This window comes from Lytechinus pictus, chromosome 18, assembly GCF_037042905.1.
Source record: "Lytechinus pictus isolate F3 Inbred chromosome 18, Lp3.0, whole genome shotgun sequence".
NCBI lineage: Eukaryota > Metazoa > Echinodermata > Echinoidea > Temnopleuroida > Toxopneustidae > Lytechinus > Lytechinus pictus.
Genome location: NC_087262.1, coordinates 11,149,038 through 11,163,981, shown reverse-complemented (window position 1 = coordinate 11,163,981; position 14,944 = coordinate 11,149,038). Strand labels below are relative to the sequence as shown.

The 14,944-nt window shown below is 36.6% G+C and overlaps 1 protein-coding gene across 10 annotated transcripts in view; it reads right to left on the bottom strand.

Moving 5' to 3' along the window:
- LOC129281775 (cGMP-dependent protein kinase 1-like) overlaps positions 1-14,944 on the bottom strand; it is a 55,624-nt gene that overhangs the window by 3,540 nt on the left and 37,140 nt on the right. For 2 of the 10 annotated variants that reach the window (XM_064113054.1, XM_064113060.1), the window contains exons 8-17: positions 12,862-12,939; positions 11,686-11,763; positions 8,718-8,753; positions 6,308-6,440; positions 5,840-5,976; positions 5,027-5,116; positions 3,976-4,117; positions 1,963-2,126; positions 1,389-1,574; positions 782-848 (exon numbers count right to left, since the gene is read on the bottom strand). In XM_064113054.1, the coding sequence (XP_063969124.1) occupies positions 782-848; positions 1,389-1,574; positions 1,963-2,126; positions 3,976-4,117; positions 5,027-5,116; positions 5,840-5,976; positions 6,308-6,440; positions 8,718-8,753; positions 11,686-11,763; positions 12,862-12,939 (1,111 nt within the window). Of the gene's footprint in view, positions 1-781; positions 849-1,388; positions 1,575-1,962; positions 2,127-3,975; positions 4,118-5,026; positions 5,117-5,839; positions 5,977-6,307; positions 6,441-8,717; positions 8,754-10,644; positions 10,690-11,685; positions 11,764-12,861; positions 12,940-14,944 lie in introns of all 10 variants that reach the window. The other 8 variants (XM_064113056.1, XM_064113061.1, XM_064113058.1 and 5 more) reach the window with 5 other exon arrangements.

Sequence of the window (14,944 nt, the reverse complement as noted above, 5' to 3'; positions counted from 1 at the left end):
CTCCCTGAACATGTGGACTTAGCATTGTTTAATACTATATGGATCGGTCAAGTTGGTCCTTATTGTCAAATCTATAAAAATTGAAATATTGTATAATTCAAACAATTAAAAACAAAAGATATAGTGAGTGATGGACATCATCGACTGAGTCACCTAGTTGCGCATATCACTGTTTCGTGAAAAATAAGCGAAACTTTAAAATGTCATAACTTTCTTATTTTATATCCGATTTTGATGAAATTTTCAGCACTATGCTAGTTCGATTTTTCTCTATTTATTCAAGTCGGCATTTTCCTGGGGTGGACTTGACCTTTAAGTGTTATCTCCCTCCATTCCATTTGTCTCACTTTTCCCTAAGCATCTTTCTTCCAATCCATTTGCCCGTTTCCTTCATCCTTCACGCCATCCAACACACTACATCTCTACCGTGTCTCCGGTTCACATATCCCCCTCCTCAATCCCTTTACCCTCATTCTAAATGTTAAATCAACATTTAAACGGTTGGACGAGAGGAGTGACAACCTATTCCAAATGCTAGATCCAACCTTGCCTAGAGCTGGATCCAACAATTTTAGTGTCGAGTCGATCGAAACATTTGAAGTGGTAAATGTAACATTTAGAAACTCCTCCCCGTTCAGTATTGATTTAACATTCCATTTTTTTAGAGTGCTGTTTTCTCACTCTCACCCGCCCTCTCTCTGACTCTCTCTTCCTCTCTTCACGATCCCTTTTGCTTAACCTGTGTTTTTTTTAATAAACTTTATCCATTCTGCTTACGCACCTTTGGAGGTAGCGGGGGTGGCATCTCTTGTTTTCTGAGGCCTTCCCAGTCGAAACCTTGGAACCACCTGAATAATAAAATAAGAAAGTTCTCATTAAACTGACGATATTTTTTCTTCGAATTCGACAAGAAATAAAAGTCTCAAATCTACAAATGAGAAATGAGTCGATTTCAGTTCGATCGGATTTCGCACAAACATAAAATCATTTATGGACATAAAAGACTTTAATTGTATGTGGCATAATGTATAGTGATCATAATACAAATAGATAATGATCAATTCATCTTCCTTAAATAACAGTAAGCATAATGCACTAATAATTCTTGAGAATTGTACAAAAAATAAAGATATTTAACTTTTTTCCCAAAATGCCCTCGAATTGGCAGACAGCTTGAAGAAACACTAGATACATGTTACTTTCCAATATGGTCACATATGAAATTCAAAAACATTCTTGATGAAAAATGAATGTAGAAATATTTTTTTGCCATAGTTTATAAATACAGTTTTAGGATTTTCCCTCATCAAGATTTGAACACTAATTATGGAGTGTTTAATCATTTCAGAGTGATTTGCACTATAAATCTATTATACTTCAAAACTCACTTGTGCTTCTTGATATCGGCGAGCCCATTCTTTTGGTACCCGATTCTCTCGACGGGGTTATCCCTGCACAGACGCTTTATGAGGTTCGCTGCACTACGTGGGATTTTGCGTGGGAACTCCACGATATCGATGCCCTTTAGAATGACATTGTACGTCTTCATGGGATCTGTGGCGCTGAATGGAGGGCTGCAGATGTAGAGACACAAATTCAAAATAAAATAAAATTTGAAATTTATGTAAGGAAACACACATCAAAAACACAAAATACTGCTGAAATATGAAAAATGTACTAATTTTTCCAAAAGACAATAACATACATGCATAATGTACATACGTCTTAACCCCTGTATGTTGGATATTAATGAAATGATTTCATTTGTATTGTAGTTCGTAATAAAACAAATGTAAAAATCTGAAATCACCATGGATAAAGCAGTCCCCAATTAAAAATTGTGAATTTTTGGAATAAAATATACAAAATAAAATAATCCAAGTACAAACCCTGCAATTCTCATGAAAATGTCAATATTTTCTCATCAGTTATTGTTTTTCAAAAAAGAAATCCCATCCTTACTTTCCGGTTAGCAGCTCAAAGATCAGGATACCAAGGGACCAGTAATCGCATGACAGGTCATGACCTTTGTTGAGGATGATTTCCGGTGCAACGTACTCAGGCGTACCACAGAAGGTCCAGGTCTTGCGACCAAATCCGATCTTCTTTGCAAACCCAAAGTCGACCTGTGAAAAAAAAAAAACATGACTGATGATTAGATGTATAATAATTATTCTGTTTTAGTCTTATTCACATTCTTATCCACGCTTCCACACAATATAAAACACTGGTCCACACTCTCATCCTCAATACCATCCACACTCTCCTTCACTCTCCATTCCATTATCATCCACACTCCACCCACACTCATAAATACTCACTATCACACTCTCATCCACACTCTAACCCACAACCCATCCCCACTCCCATCCACACTCTATCCACTCTCCGATCCTCACTCACGTCCACACTGCCATCCACACTCCCATCAAAACTCCCATCCACACTCTTACCCACTTTCTTCCACACTCTCATCCACACTCCCATCCACATTCATCTACATCCCACCAACACTCTCATCCACTATCCCATCCTCACTCCTATCCATACTTTAATCAACACTACCATCCACACTCTAACCCACAATCCCATCACCACTCTCATTCATTCTCCCATCCACTCTCACCAATATTCATCCACACTCCCATTAAAACTCCCACCCACACTCACACCCACACTCTCATCCACACTCATCAAAACTCTCATCCACTATCACATCCTCACTCCTATCCATACTTTAATCAACACTACCATCCACACTCTAACCCACAATCCCATCCACACTCTCATCCATTCTCCCATCCACTCTCACCAATATTCATCCAGACTCCCATTAAAACTCCCACCCACACTCTCATCCACACTCATCAAAACTCACATCCACACTCCCATCCACACTCTCATCCACACATCCATCCACATTCATCTACACCCCACCAACTCTCTCATCCACACTTCCATCCACACTCCCATCCAAACTCTCACCCACACTCTCATCCACACTCTCATCCACACCTTCATCCACACCTTCATCCACACTCTCACCCACACTCTCATCCACACCTTCATCCACACTCCGATCCACACTCCCATTCACACTTCATTCCACTCTAATTCACACTCTTACACAAACTTTCTCCACACTCTCATTTACACTCCAATCCACACTCCTATATACCCATACGATCATCCAAACTATCATCCACACCCCATTCACACTCATCAACAGTGCCTCTCACACTCCCATCCATACTCTACCCACACTCCCATCCACATGCACATCCACACTCTTATCCACATTCCCATCCGCACACTCATCCACACTCCATCCACACTATCATTCACTCTCCCATCCACTCTCACCGATTCTCATCCACACTCTTATCCACACTCCCATCCAAAACCTTACCCACTTTCATCCACACACACTCCCATCCTCACTCTAACCCCCACTCCCATCCACATGCACATCCACACTCTTATCCTCCTTCTTCAGTCTCATTCACACTCCCATCCAAACTCTCATCCAGACTCCCATCCACACTCATCTACACCCCACCCACACTTTCATCTACACTCTCATCCACACTGCCATCCACACTCTAACCCACACTCCCATCCACACTCTCATGCACACTCTCATCCACACTCCCATCCACACCCCCACACTCTCATCCACACCCCCATCCTTACTCCCATCCATACTTTCATCCACACTCCCATCCACACTCTATCCCACACTACCACCCACACTCTCATTCCCACTCCCATCCACACACACGTCCACACTCCCATCCACACTCATCTACCCCCCAACCACACTCTCATCCACACTCCCATCCTCACTTCCATCCCCACCCCCAACACTCACATCCACACTCTAATCCACACTCCCATCCTCACTCCCTTCCACACTTTCATCCAAGCTCTCACCCACACTCAGCGTTAACACACTGCATGTAGTCCCATACATACCAATTTGACGTAGCCCTTGTTGTCAAGTAGCAGATTCTCAGGCTTAAGATCTCGGTAAACAACACCCCGACTGTGCAAGTAGTGGAATGCTTCAACCACGCAAGCAGTACAGAACCTTGCAGTCCGATCATCAAAATGACCCCTAAAAATATAAGGATAATAATCGACAACAGTGAAATTCATTTCTGTTTAACAACTTCTAATTTTTTAATAAACTCTCATCCCTGATTTGATCATTTGAATGGAAAAACTGCATACATACTCACTGAAAACCTAATCAAACTCGAATAAAAAACAAGCAGGTTTTAATATGACATCTCGCAATATTTCATATTGAAACTGTTTGTTCATATTTTCTGTCAGTATAAAAATGATCCTTAAATTACAATAAAAAATGTGACCACTAAGAGGAGAGACATTAAACAACTTTTGAACTTAACATGAGGCTGAACTAATTAAGGATAACTTTTCGTTACAGTCACACCAATGAAACCGATTCATTCATTCATTCATTCATGCATTCATTCATTCATGCATTCATTCGTTCATGCATTCATTCATTCATTCATACATTAATTAATTCATGCATTCATTCATTTATGCATTCATTCATTCATTCATTCATGCATTCATTTACTCATTCATTCACTCATTCATTCATTCACTCATTCATTCATTCATTCATTCATGCATTCATTCATTCATGCATTCATTCGTTCATGCATTCATTCATTCATTCATACATTCATTCATTCATGCATTCATTCATTTATGCATTCATTCATTCATGCATTCATTTACTCATTCATTCACTCATTCATTCATGCATTCATTCATGCTTTCATTCATTTATTCATTCATTCATTCATGCTTTCATTCATTCATTCATTCATTCATGCTTTTTTGCATTCATTCATTCATTCCAGATAGATCAAAGCTATTACGTTTAAAATGGCATTTTGTCAGTAAGCTTGGAGTTGGTTCATTGGTGAGATATGTAGTATTACGGCGGAGATATTAAACTTAAAGTGAAAATAGAAGGGGATCTTACTTGTCCCTTAGAATGGTCCACAGTTCTCCGCCAAGACAGACTTCCATTAGCATGTATATATACTTCTTATCACGGAACGTCTTGAACAATCTAAAAGCAGAAATTGGCGATGGTTTAAAATACAATAATACAGATCAGTAAAGGCATTGGTAAGAATTATCCACACGAGTTACTCTGGGAATAGTTTAACACGCACGAGCTTATAGACGGGGATGATTAATAATATCTCAGAATGACGATATTTATCGCGGGTTATAATACAACTTTACACATTGGGAGGGCACTAGTAAGAATTATCCACACGAGGTACTCAACGAACCGTTCTAACACGCACGAGGTGATAGCCGAGAGTATTTGAACTGTTTCAGAAGTACTAAATGAATAAGTCTACGGTAGATGTAATTAAAATGATGTGTTTTATGAAACTGAAACGAAGATATAAAGTTAAATGTGTTATTCTATTTCTTTAAGCTAAATGAAGTTAAAACTTTTTTTTCACGTAGCTGTATGCTTCATACTTTTAGGTATTCATACCAATTATTTCATTAAGCATACCTTGTTTTTGTTTTCTTCAGAGGAATGTCTAGCTTTGAAATTCAAAAGATGCTCATTATTGAATAAGGGACTAAATGTTTTTATATACTCAAAACTAAAACTAGGATTGAATTGGATTAAACTGAAATGCAGTGCGCGAAGCAGCTGCTCTGCTAAAGCAAGGGTAATTATGGGTAATTACAATGTATTATTGGAGAGCTCCTCGTACCTCCTGAGACAGAGCTATATTCAGTAATACAACCTTATTATTAAACTTACTTGACGATAAAGGGGGAGCTGGATTCCAGCATGATTTTCTTCTCTGAGAAGATATGTTCCTGTTGACGAGTCTCGACGATATGATGTTTCTTCAAACATTTGAGGGCATATGTTCTCTTGTCACCAGCTAATTGAACCTGTATAAATAAAAAAATAAAAAAAATTAAATAACTTTTTCCTCTTTTAAAGGGGAGCAAACTGACCAATATTATGTGTATCCTCTCATTATTATTGTAAATAGCTATTCTTAGTATTACAAATATAGAAATAAACTACCCTACGATCTTATAGATTTTTTATCTCTTTATATGTATCTGAGCCTGACTAAAATGTTTTGAGAGGAAACAAACTTGTCTGCTACTTGGTAATATAATTGCGGTCAATTTTTATATTTCCGTCAATGTTTAGGGGGATTTTTTTTTTTTTTGCCTGGATGGGTGTTTGTGTGGTTTCTATTTCCGTTCTTACCAGCTCAACCCGTCCGAACCCGCCAACACCGAGCGTAGCGACGATATCGAGATCGTTCAGGTGTATCGATGCTAGTTCATCCTGTATCGGTTTCACTCGTGCGATCTCAGTATTGTCCATCTCCGAGCTTGATCTAATTGGAAGAGGAAGAAAAAACGATTAACCAATATTGCAATATTCTATCGTTATCTTTTCTTACGACATTTTATTTTTTACGATACTGTTTTTGTTATGACATTGACTTTTGTAATAAAAGACAATATACTTTCTGAGGAGAACTGATCCATCAACGATATTACACTTTTCTAGCCTAAACTACTGTCTTAAATATATGTATATATATTTATAACTTTTTTTCTTGAAAGGGTATTAATGTTTGCTTTTGCTATATCACTCAGGTTTTGAATCTCAAATAAAACGAGCTCTGTGATGATCGTTATTTACATTCAGACAACTTCACAGCGCTGGTTAATTAATAACGTTATCAAGTGGCTTTGCATTTGTGGTGATTCTTAACTGTTTATTTACAGAATCCCACGCAATTAATGCAAATCGATTCTTCATTTTTCATCTGAATAATCTTAATCGAAGTAGTAATATTCATGGTTGACCAAAAATGTGGTGAAATATTTTGTATGCAGTCAACGTATTATTTTGGGGATTCAATGTTTTTATGGTACGACATGAGGTTTTATGAATAAAAAATCTCGGATTCACTTACCTTTAACTTAATGCAATGTAGAAAGCAATATGAATGACCCAAAAACGATAATCAGAAAAGACTATTATGCTAATTTTGTTTCCTAATGGCTATTGAAATTTTGTCGAAAGGACTTTTGCTTTACAACCCTAAAGGCAATTTTCTGACCAGAATTTGCAATTAGCATTTTCAGATTAGATTACCTATTTGAAATTTCTAAACATTCCAAAGACAAAGATAAGATGCTGATAATAAAATTTCAACGATAAGAAATACATACCATTAAGGCTGTAGCGGATTTAAGGAAGAGCTGCTATGATTTGATTTCTTTATTCATTTATTTGTAGAAAGTAAACAGAATAATCTTACGAAAAAGTAGGACCCTGAATGTAATTATTTCGAAATGTTTCAGCCCGACCCTACCCCATGATATACTTATCCCCACTTTCGTTCTTTGGTTATCTTTGTTTCTCTTTTCTTTCTTGAGAAATCATAATGCCATCGATGTGCCCCTACACCCCTAATGGGAGAGCATCACATCTGCATAAACTTAAGGGGTGACGTGACCGTTTTTTTTTAAGTTAATGATGAATTATTGAAATAACAAACTTCAAGTAAAAAAATATCATGTCTGTATTATTTCTTTGTACACAATCATTATTAAACAATCGCACAATCCGGTAACAATACAAAATGAAATTATGTGCTCTAATTGTTTTATATTGCATGCATATAAATGATATATTAATTTTATTCTCAAAATAAAGTATTAATGTAAAGGCCTTGACAATTTTGAAAATTATCTATTTGCAAATTTAAAAGAATGATGCAAAGAAGCAATGTGAAATATTTGTTAAGTGAATGTTGCAAACGAAGTCTCCAAAATGTGAAACGGGTTAATTTAGCTCTATAGCTTATAAGACTAACATTGTTTTTTATTTCAATGACCTAAATGTCTTTTGAATTTTCATATCTAAATATCGTATGTATTATCTGAAAACATTCAAGAGTCAATCATCACTGGAAGTATTCGAAAGCCTCTACCTTAAATGCAAAGCAATATATTATGCTTCGGTGTTTGGATTTAATTGCAAGATAGTGTCTTTAAAAAGACATAGGTTTGATTTTAATTAGATGCACTGCAAATTGTCAAAAATGAATACCTTTGATTGACAAGCAATGAAAAGGTCTGAAAATTAATTCACATCGTTAGTAAAACAGTCAAAGAACAAAAAAGACGGTTGATAACTGAGGACAATAATGAGGACATGATTAATCGAAATAGAATTATAAGAATGAACGATAAGGAGACACATTAATAGTTCAGAAAGAACAACTGTTACGGGGTTATGGTCAAAGACTAGGCAATAAAAGTGAGAAGTGATACATGTGTTAAAATGGTTAAGCGTGAACAAGGGTTGGCGAGACTTGCTATGAATTTTTTTTGACGTTTGGTGCTTCAGTGCCACCATCACCGCATTTCAGTCGAAGCAATAAAGTTCTAAACTGTGACGTCACATTTTGGGATTTGTTTGTTTTCTGCTTTTTTGTGTGCATGGAATATCATTTTGGCTCGGGTTTTTTTTCCATCATGCTCCATCGAGACAGGGTATCCGGAACGCATAAATACAAAAGGAAATTGTGACGCCATCACTTCAGTACTTTATGCAACGACTAAAAGATACTGTTAGGATTTCAGTGACCACTTACATTAATCTCATCTCTTCCTGATGTCGATTAAACCAGCTGTGAATTTAGATGACCAAAGTTGGCAAAATTGTTACCTAAAATTACCCTTTAATTAGTTTGTTTATTTTGGTTTTATAAAAAAAAATGCACTCATTACCCACTTAGAAAAAGAAAAATCATGTTTTCACAAAAATTGGCTTGTATCTTTGTTTTGATTTTTTATTGTATTGATTTGTTGCTATGCTATGATCTTGGGATGATAAAAACAAAACCGTCAACGCAAATATTAGCAAAACGTCATATAGCTAATTTTGAACTAACAAGAAAAAAAATACACCAACTTAAGCAAATGGTCACAATAAGTTGGACTTAAAACTAAGAAAATTGTGGACAGTTTATTTCTCAGAAAAAAAGTTGGGTAGGATTTTCTTATAGTTCTTTCAAAAGTGAATAAATAAATTGAAATTATTAGTCTCCTAAACAAGAAAAGTTACCAATTTCGGAAAGATCCTTATAGGAATAGTATGAAAACCGAATAATGTCCAATATATAAATTTTAGAAAAGAAGAAAATTCGAAATCAGACAGCAAACTATAAAAAAGCTAGAAACTAGATGATTATGTTTGAAGATGAAGAGTTGTTTTCGAGCGATGTTATTCATCAGAATTTTAAAAGATAATGGGAAATATCAATATCTATTTTGTAAATTTGCCAAGGGTAATTTATTCAAGTTCTTGATCATTTTCACAGACCATTTATTTGGACGTACTTAAGAAAAACGGAGCTGAACAGGTGCTAAGTTGGAAAAAAAATGTGATTGAATGCTTTATCCGATAACTGAGGCTAACAATTGGTATCCCCCCAAAAAAAATAATGATAATAAATGATAATAATAAATAAATATAATAATAATGATAGATAGATTAATCAATTAAATAGATGAAAAGTGACAAAATGAATAAATAAAATACAAAATATAAATGAAAAATACCCCGCAGTAAGCGTAAATGGGTGTGGTTGATAGTATCCTGCCCCTAGATGTGAATGGTCTATTTAAGATGTATGGGAGTCAGTGAGGTATGGACTATTATCTCATACTGGTTTGACTATTTGGATCTAATGATACTTCTAAATGAAAACAGATGTTTGGAGAATTTTACCGATTACAAAATAAATAACATGGTCATGATAAGCTAAGCTAGTGAAGGGTTGTGTAAAAGTAACTCAACAAATGAATTTCTACATCTGAAAATATATATATGTACCCAGTTATACTCAATAACCAAATGCCAACTCAGCAAGATCATTGGTAAATTAATTAGGCGCGGCTTTTGACCATGGTCACACGAAAGAAATCGAAGCCAGAAAGATTGAATGACAAAAGTTACGGAACAACTCTTTTCGAATCGTGTTGCAGGTCGTTTGGTGGGACTGATCCCCTCACCAAAGACTGGTTTTCATAGACCCACGATTTCAACGATGCACGAGAGATATGAATCCTTTTTTTTATTGTAAAATTTATTCGAATTGTTCGTATTCTTTGGGCTCAAAATATTGGATGAATCCGAATCTTAGAAGCATTGTCAAAAATTTGTGAATCTTTTTGTAAATTTCCTGCCCAATTAAAGTTTAATTCCTGCTAACGAAAAAATTATGACGCCTTTTCAGAATGATTTGCTATACATCGAACTAACTTTAACATCGTAAAGAATTTATGTTGATTTTTTTTGGCGAATCGTGTTCATGATAACCGTACCGGTCGTCGGATCGTTTCACACCACCATTTTTGCCATTCTATCCGCCGTTTTTAGTCCGATCTCTCTGTGGTGTGAACGAGGTGTATGTCTAAGAATGTAATGCGATGCGATGAAAGGGTATACCGAGTTCTCTCTAATGTAAAGGTGTAACTGTGGATGATTGAATGAATTATTAGAACATCCGAACTCACTTGTGTAATTTGCTGACCGGGACACTCAGGTCGTCGACACTCGTTCTATTCATGTAAACATTTTCGTTTGACATTATAAATTCGTACTCAGGATATTGTGTAAACTTTTTTTTTTTTTTTTTTTTTGGGGGGGGGTAACTTAAATGCACAATAATATCCGTTCATATGACTCCATTTACACATACATGGAATTATGAGTGTAACGTTGTAAGGTTAAAGAAGAATGTATTTTGTGAATTTGTCAGTCCAGGCAGGTTTTCCAAAACAAGAAATATAATTTGATATCTAAATGATGGAATACTTCAAATAATTTGGGAAACAGTGAGATATTTCTGCCTTTTCTCAATGATGTAGGTAGTGTATGCACAATGGACTTACAAAATCATTAAAGAAGTGAATGTATTTTGTATACCACGTAATTTGTCCCTTTTCCTGCTGCAGTACATTTGGTTTGAGCAATAATCTTCGTAATTAATCAAGACAAGATGAATTGGTTGATAGAGCCAACTTGTCGTCCCATTTGGTGCATTCAATTCGTTTCCTAAAGATCCGCTTTAGATATTCACTAAAATCTACTATTTTATTATTGACACTATTATTCAATTACGATCCATGTCGACAAACAAAGCTAGATTAATAATGGGTAGAATGAATACATCATCTAGGACCAGAGGGAAGAAAACATTAATTGCCAAAGTGTAAACATTCCCTCACACAGGCCTAACTACCGCAAAAACAAAACGACAAATGGGGAAGGAAAAACGTGTCTCCTAAAGAAATCTATTTTCACGTGTGCAATGTACCCTACTCAACGATACTATTTCAGCACAAAAAAAGGTCAAGCCCTAAAATTTTAAAGAATCCACCCAAAAATTAGGGGTGCAATATGAAAAGACACGACCAAATTTCCCAAACGGCATTAAACTAGGATTTAGTCAATACGTAAAAAAACCAAATACAGTCAGTGATAATAATAGCAAGAAGAGGTTACGGAACAATTAGAGAAGGAAATTTCAGAGGGAAATTGTTCGTAGTGTATACCGTTTTGTGACTTTCGATATCCATTTTAATAGCCCCTTTATTGGGTCAAAGTCAGTAGAGTCCTCTCCTTCAAACAATCTGGATTAAAAATCAAAAGAATTACCGCTAAAAAAAACAGGACATTCTTCTTCCTGAATAAGAACTGTTTTTAATATCAACTCCATTTTCCGGTGTAAGTAGCACTCTCAATTGTGTTAACCCAATACATGCTAGAACCGTGTATAGTCCCTGTATTATTATGGGCATTGCAAAAGTTGTTGGTCAATATGGGGGGGGGTAGGGGGTGATAAGATGGACATTCTTTGGTCGGTATATCAAACACTCGTTATGTCTTATAACCAGACTACGGCTTCAGTTGCTCGGGTTGTTTTCTTGTAACCAAGAAGTCTACATTCCCTAGATTCGTATCCGAGGAGCAGGTATTGAATTCACCCTTTTTAAAGAAATAAAACTTAGTAATAGCTAAGTCTTTTGAAAATCAGGCAAACTTAGGGACATGATAGCGCTGCAACAATGTTTCAAGTAGAAGACATATCGAATTCGTAAGGAATATAATTTATCAAGTTTTTGAAAACAAATACTGATTCATCTAGAGACTTGATATTGCACCCCTTATTAAATAATTATACAGTGTATACGATCTAGAATAAGTAACAAACACGATGAAGTGTTACATTATTTTGTCCCTTTAACTATCGACCGTTCTAAAATGTTGTTGCTACTTACTGAGAATGAAATAATTTAATTACCATTCTGATTAAAAATCCGAAAGAGGAGAAGAAAGGGGTGATTATGTTACGGAAATTTACCCAATGCTTCAACAGTCCCAAACCGAAACCACATTCTATTAAGAAGTAAAATGGATATAAGGAAATACCTATCTTATCTCTGCAAACAAGGAATTGCTGTTATGATATATATATATAGTTTTTATTATATTATACCGATAGCAAATAATATATTGTCTCTTTTTCGTGGGGAGCTTATGTGCAAGGTATCATGCATTTGGTAGAGTGCGGGGCACCGGCCAGATGAACTTTACATGCATCCGTTTGCAAAGGAAAGGGTTGGGACATAGGTAAATTATCATTTGCCTATTAGCCTCAAAATAATGGCATCGACTGTGTATAGAGGAGATAGCTATTGGGAAAGATGTTTGAACTGTCCCGGCCTTACCTTGTAGCTCCCCTTTCTTTGTCTCCATAATTCTTGTTCTGGAGGGCCTGGATGTTCCCAATCAATTCGTTGAAAGACCTGTTACCATGGAGATGGAAAATATTGAGAAAGTGTTATGAGAATCAACAAGAATCACGTGGGTGACTAGGGTGTCTACAAACTACACAGCGCGATGATTTGCACGGTGGCAATGGGGGTATTACGATTTAAAACGGGAGCTTTGCATGAGGACGGTAATTCGGAGAATGATGTCTTGAAAACAAGTAAGATGGAACGTGGTAGCATTTCCATGCGAAGCAGGGATATTCGATCGGAATAGCATTTATTATCAGCAGCAGCATCAATACCACCTCATTATAATCATCATCACCATCATCATCATGGTAATCGTGATCATGATTTTCATTATCATCATCATCATCCTCACCATCATCATCACCATCTTCATCACTGCCCCGTCACTGCCATCATCATCATCATTCATTATTCATTATAATCACCATCATCATTATCATCACCACCACGATGATTATCAAAATCGTCGTCGGCGTCATCAGAAACCAACATGTTCCATATTATGTAACTACAAGTATATATACATGTGCCACCCCCCCCCCCCCCTTCTGTTGTTTTCGTCTCTTTCTTTTTTATTTGTTTATCTTTGTTTCTGGGAGGATAATTTGAATGCATAAAGGTCGCAAAAGCAATGGCTGCATTTCCTTCCCCTAACCTACTTTATCTTTGGGGCAAATTTTCTTTCTCTTTATGCGGTGGAAATCGGAACCCTTCACGCACGAATCAATCACAAAAGTGTCCCCATTTTTCGCTTCACCTTTCTATTATCTTCTCTTCTCTATCTCCCAACATATCTCCATTTCCCAAAGGTTCTGGTAAGAAACCCTAGACGCGTTGAGGGTATATCCATCTATTCTGAGAAAGCCGCCCGGGTGAGTGTTTCACGAGCATCTTGTCAGTGACTTTCCCTGACCGATTTGCTCTGAGCCAATCAGATGCAAGGATTTCACTGGCTTATAACAAAAGTCAGTGAAAATCACTTGGGCTTGTTGTTTCATGAAAAACTCCCCTGGACGGAGCCTTTTTCCGATTTGTAAGGCTTATCAGCCAGGCATTACTAGCCGCAAGGCTCTTGTGAGATCCTCCAGTGCAACCCGAAACGGGATGGTCGCACTTGGTTGTAATTCCTGCGGGGGATGGACGAATTCATTGGGCAACTCGGAAGAGTAGGTGACAATTCAGAGTGAACTTTAGTCAATAAGGTGTCGAAATGACAATGGGGTGTAGTAAATTAAACTCAGGTAACTAGGGAGTGCCAAATTTATCTATTACCCTTTACAGTACAAAGGTAAGCCATAATATGACAAAGTATAGGCCTAGATCCCCATGTTGTGACTGGTTCCGCGCACACACGCCACCGATTATTTTATTTGGCCCAACGATAGATTAACTAATGACCGGTGATGAGCGGTCATAGTAAGTTAAGTATAGTGACCGGTCATGGTTTTGAAAAGAGAATGGTCTATCACATAAATGGTTCCATATCATCATCCTATAAAACGTACAATACATCCTCACCATTACTTTTCTGTTCCTAAAGCACCTCATGTGTGTTATTCTTACCAATGCCCTCGAAAATATGCGTTATTTATATACTAATACGGGACTAATACAAACTGCTATTTTATTGATTTGATAGACCCTGGATGAGTGTGGACCCCAGAGGGATGTATATCAAATTACGCCCACATTCTCTCCATGTTCAAACATGTTTTTCACAAACATTCTCACACAACTTAATTTGTTACCCGGCAAAGACGGAGCTACGCGTCTCTCATCGTGAGAAAGGGAGAATAAAATGCTGAGATCATTAATGTTCTCTCCCCTATTACATTTCCCACTTCCACGCATACCCATTATAATTGTATTAATGTTAGCTATAAAAGGAAATTCAGTGAAGTTTCCATTAAACTGGCTTGTTTTTCCTTCCATCTATACGTAATTCTCTTTGAATGTTTTAACATTTCAACTTTGTCATCTACGTTTATTTACAATATTGAAATTGCTT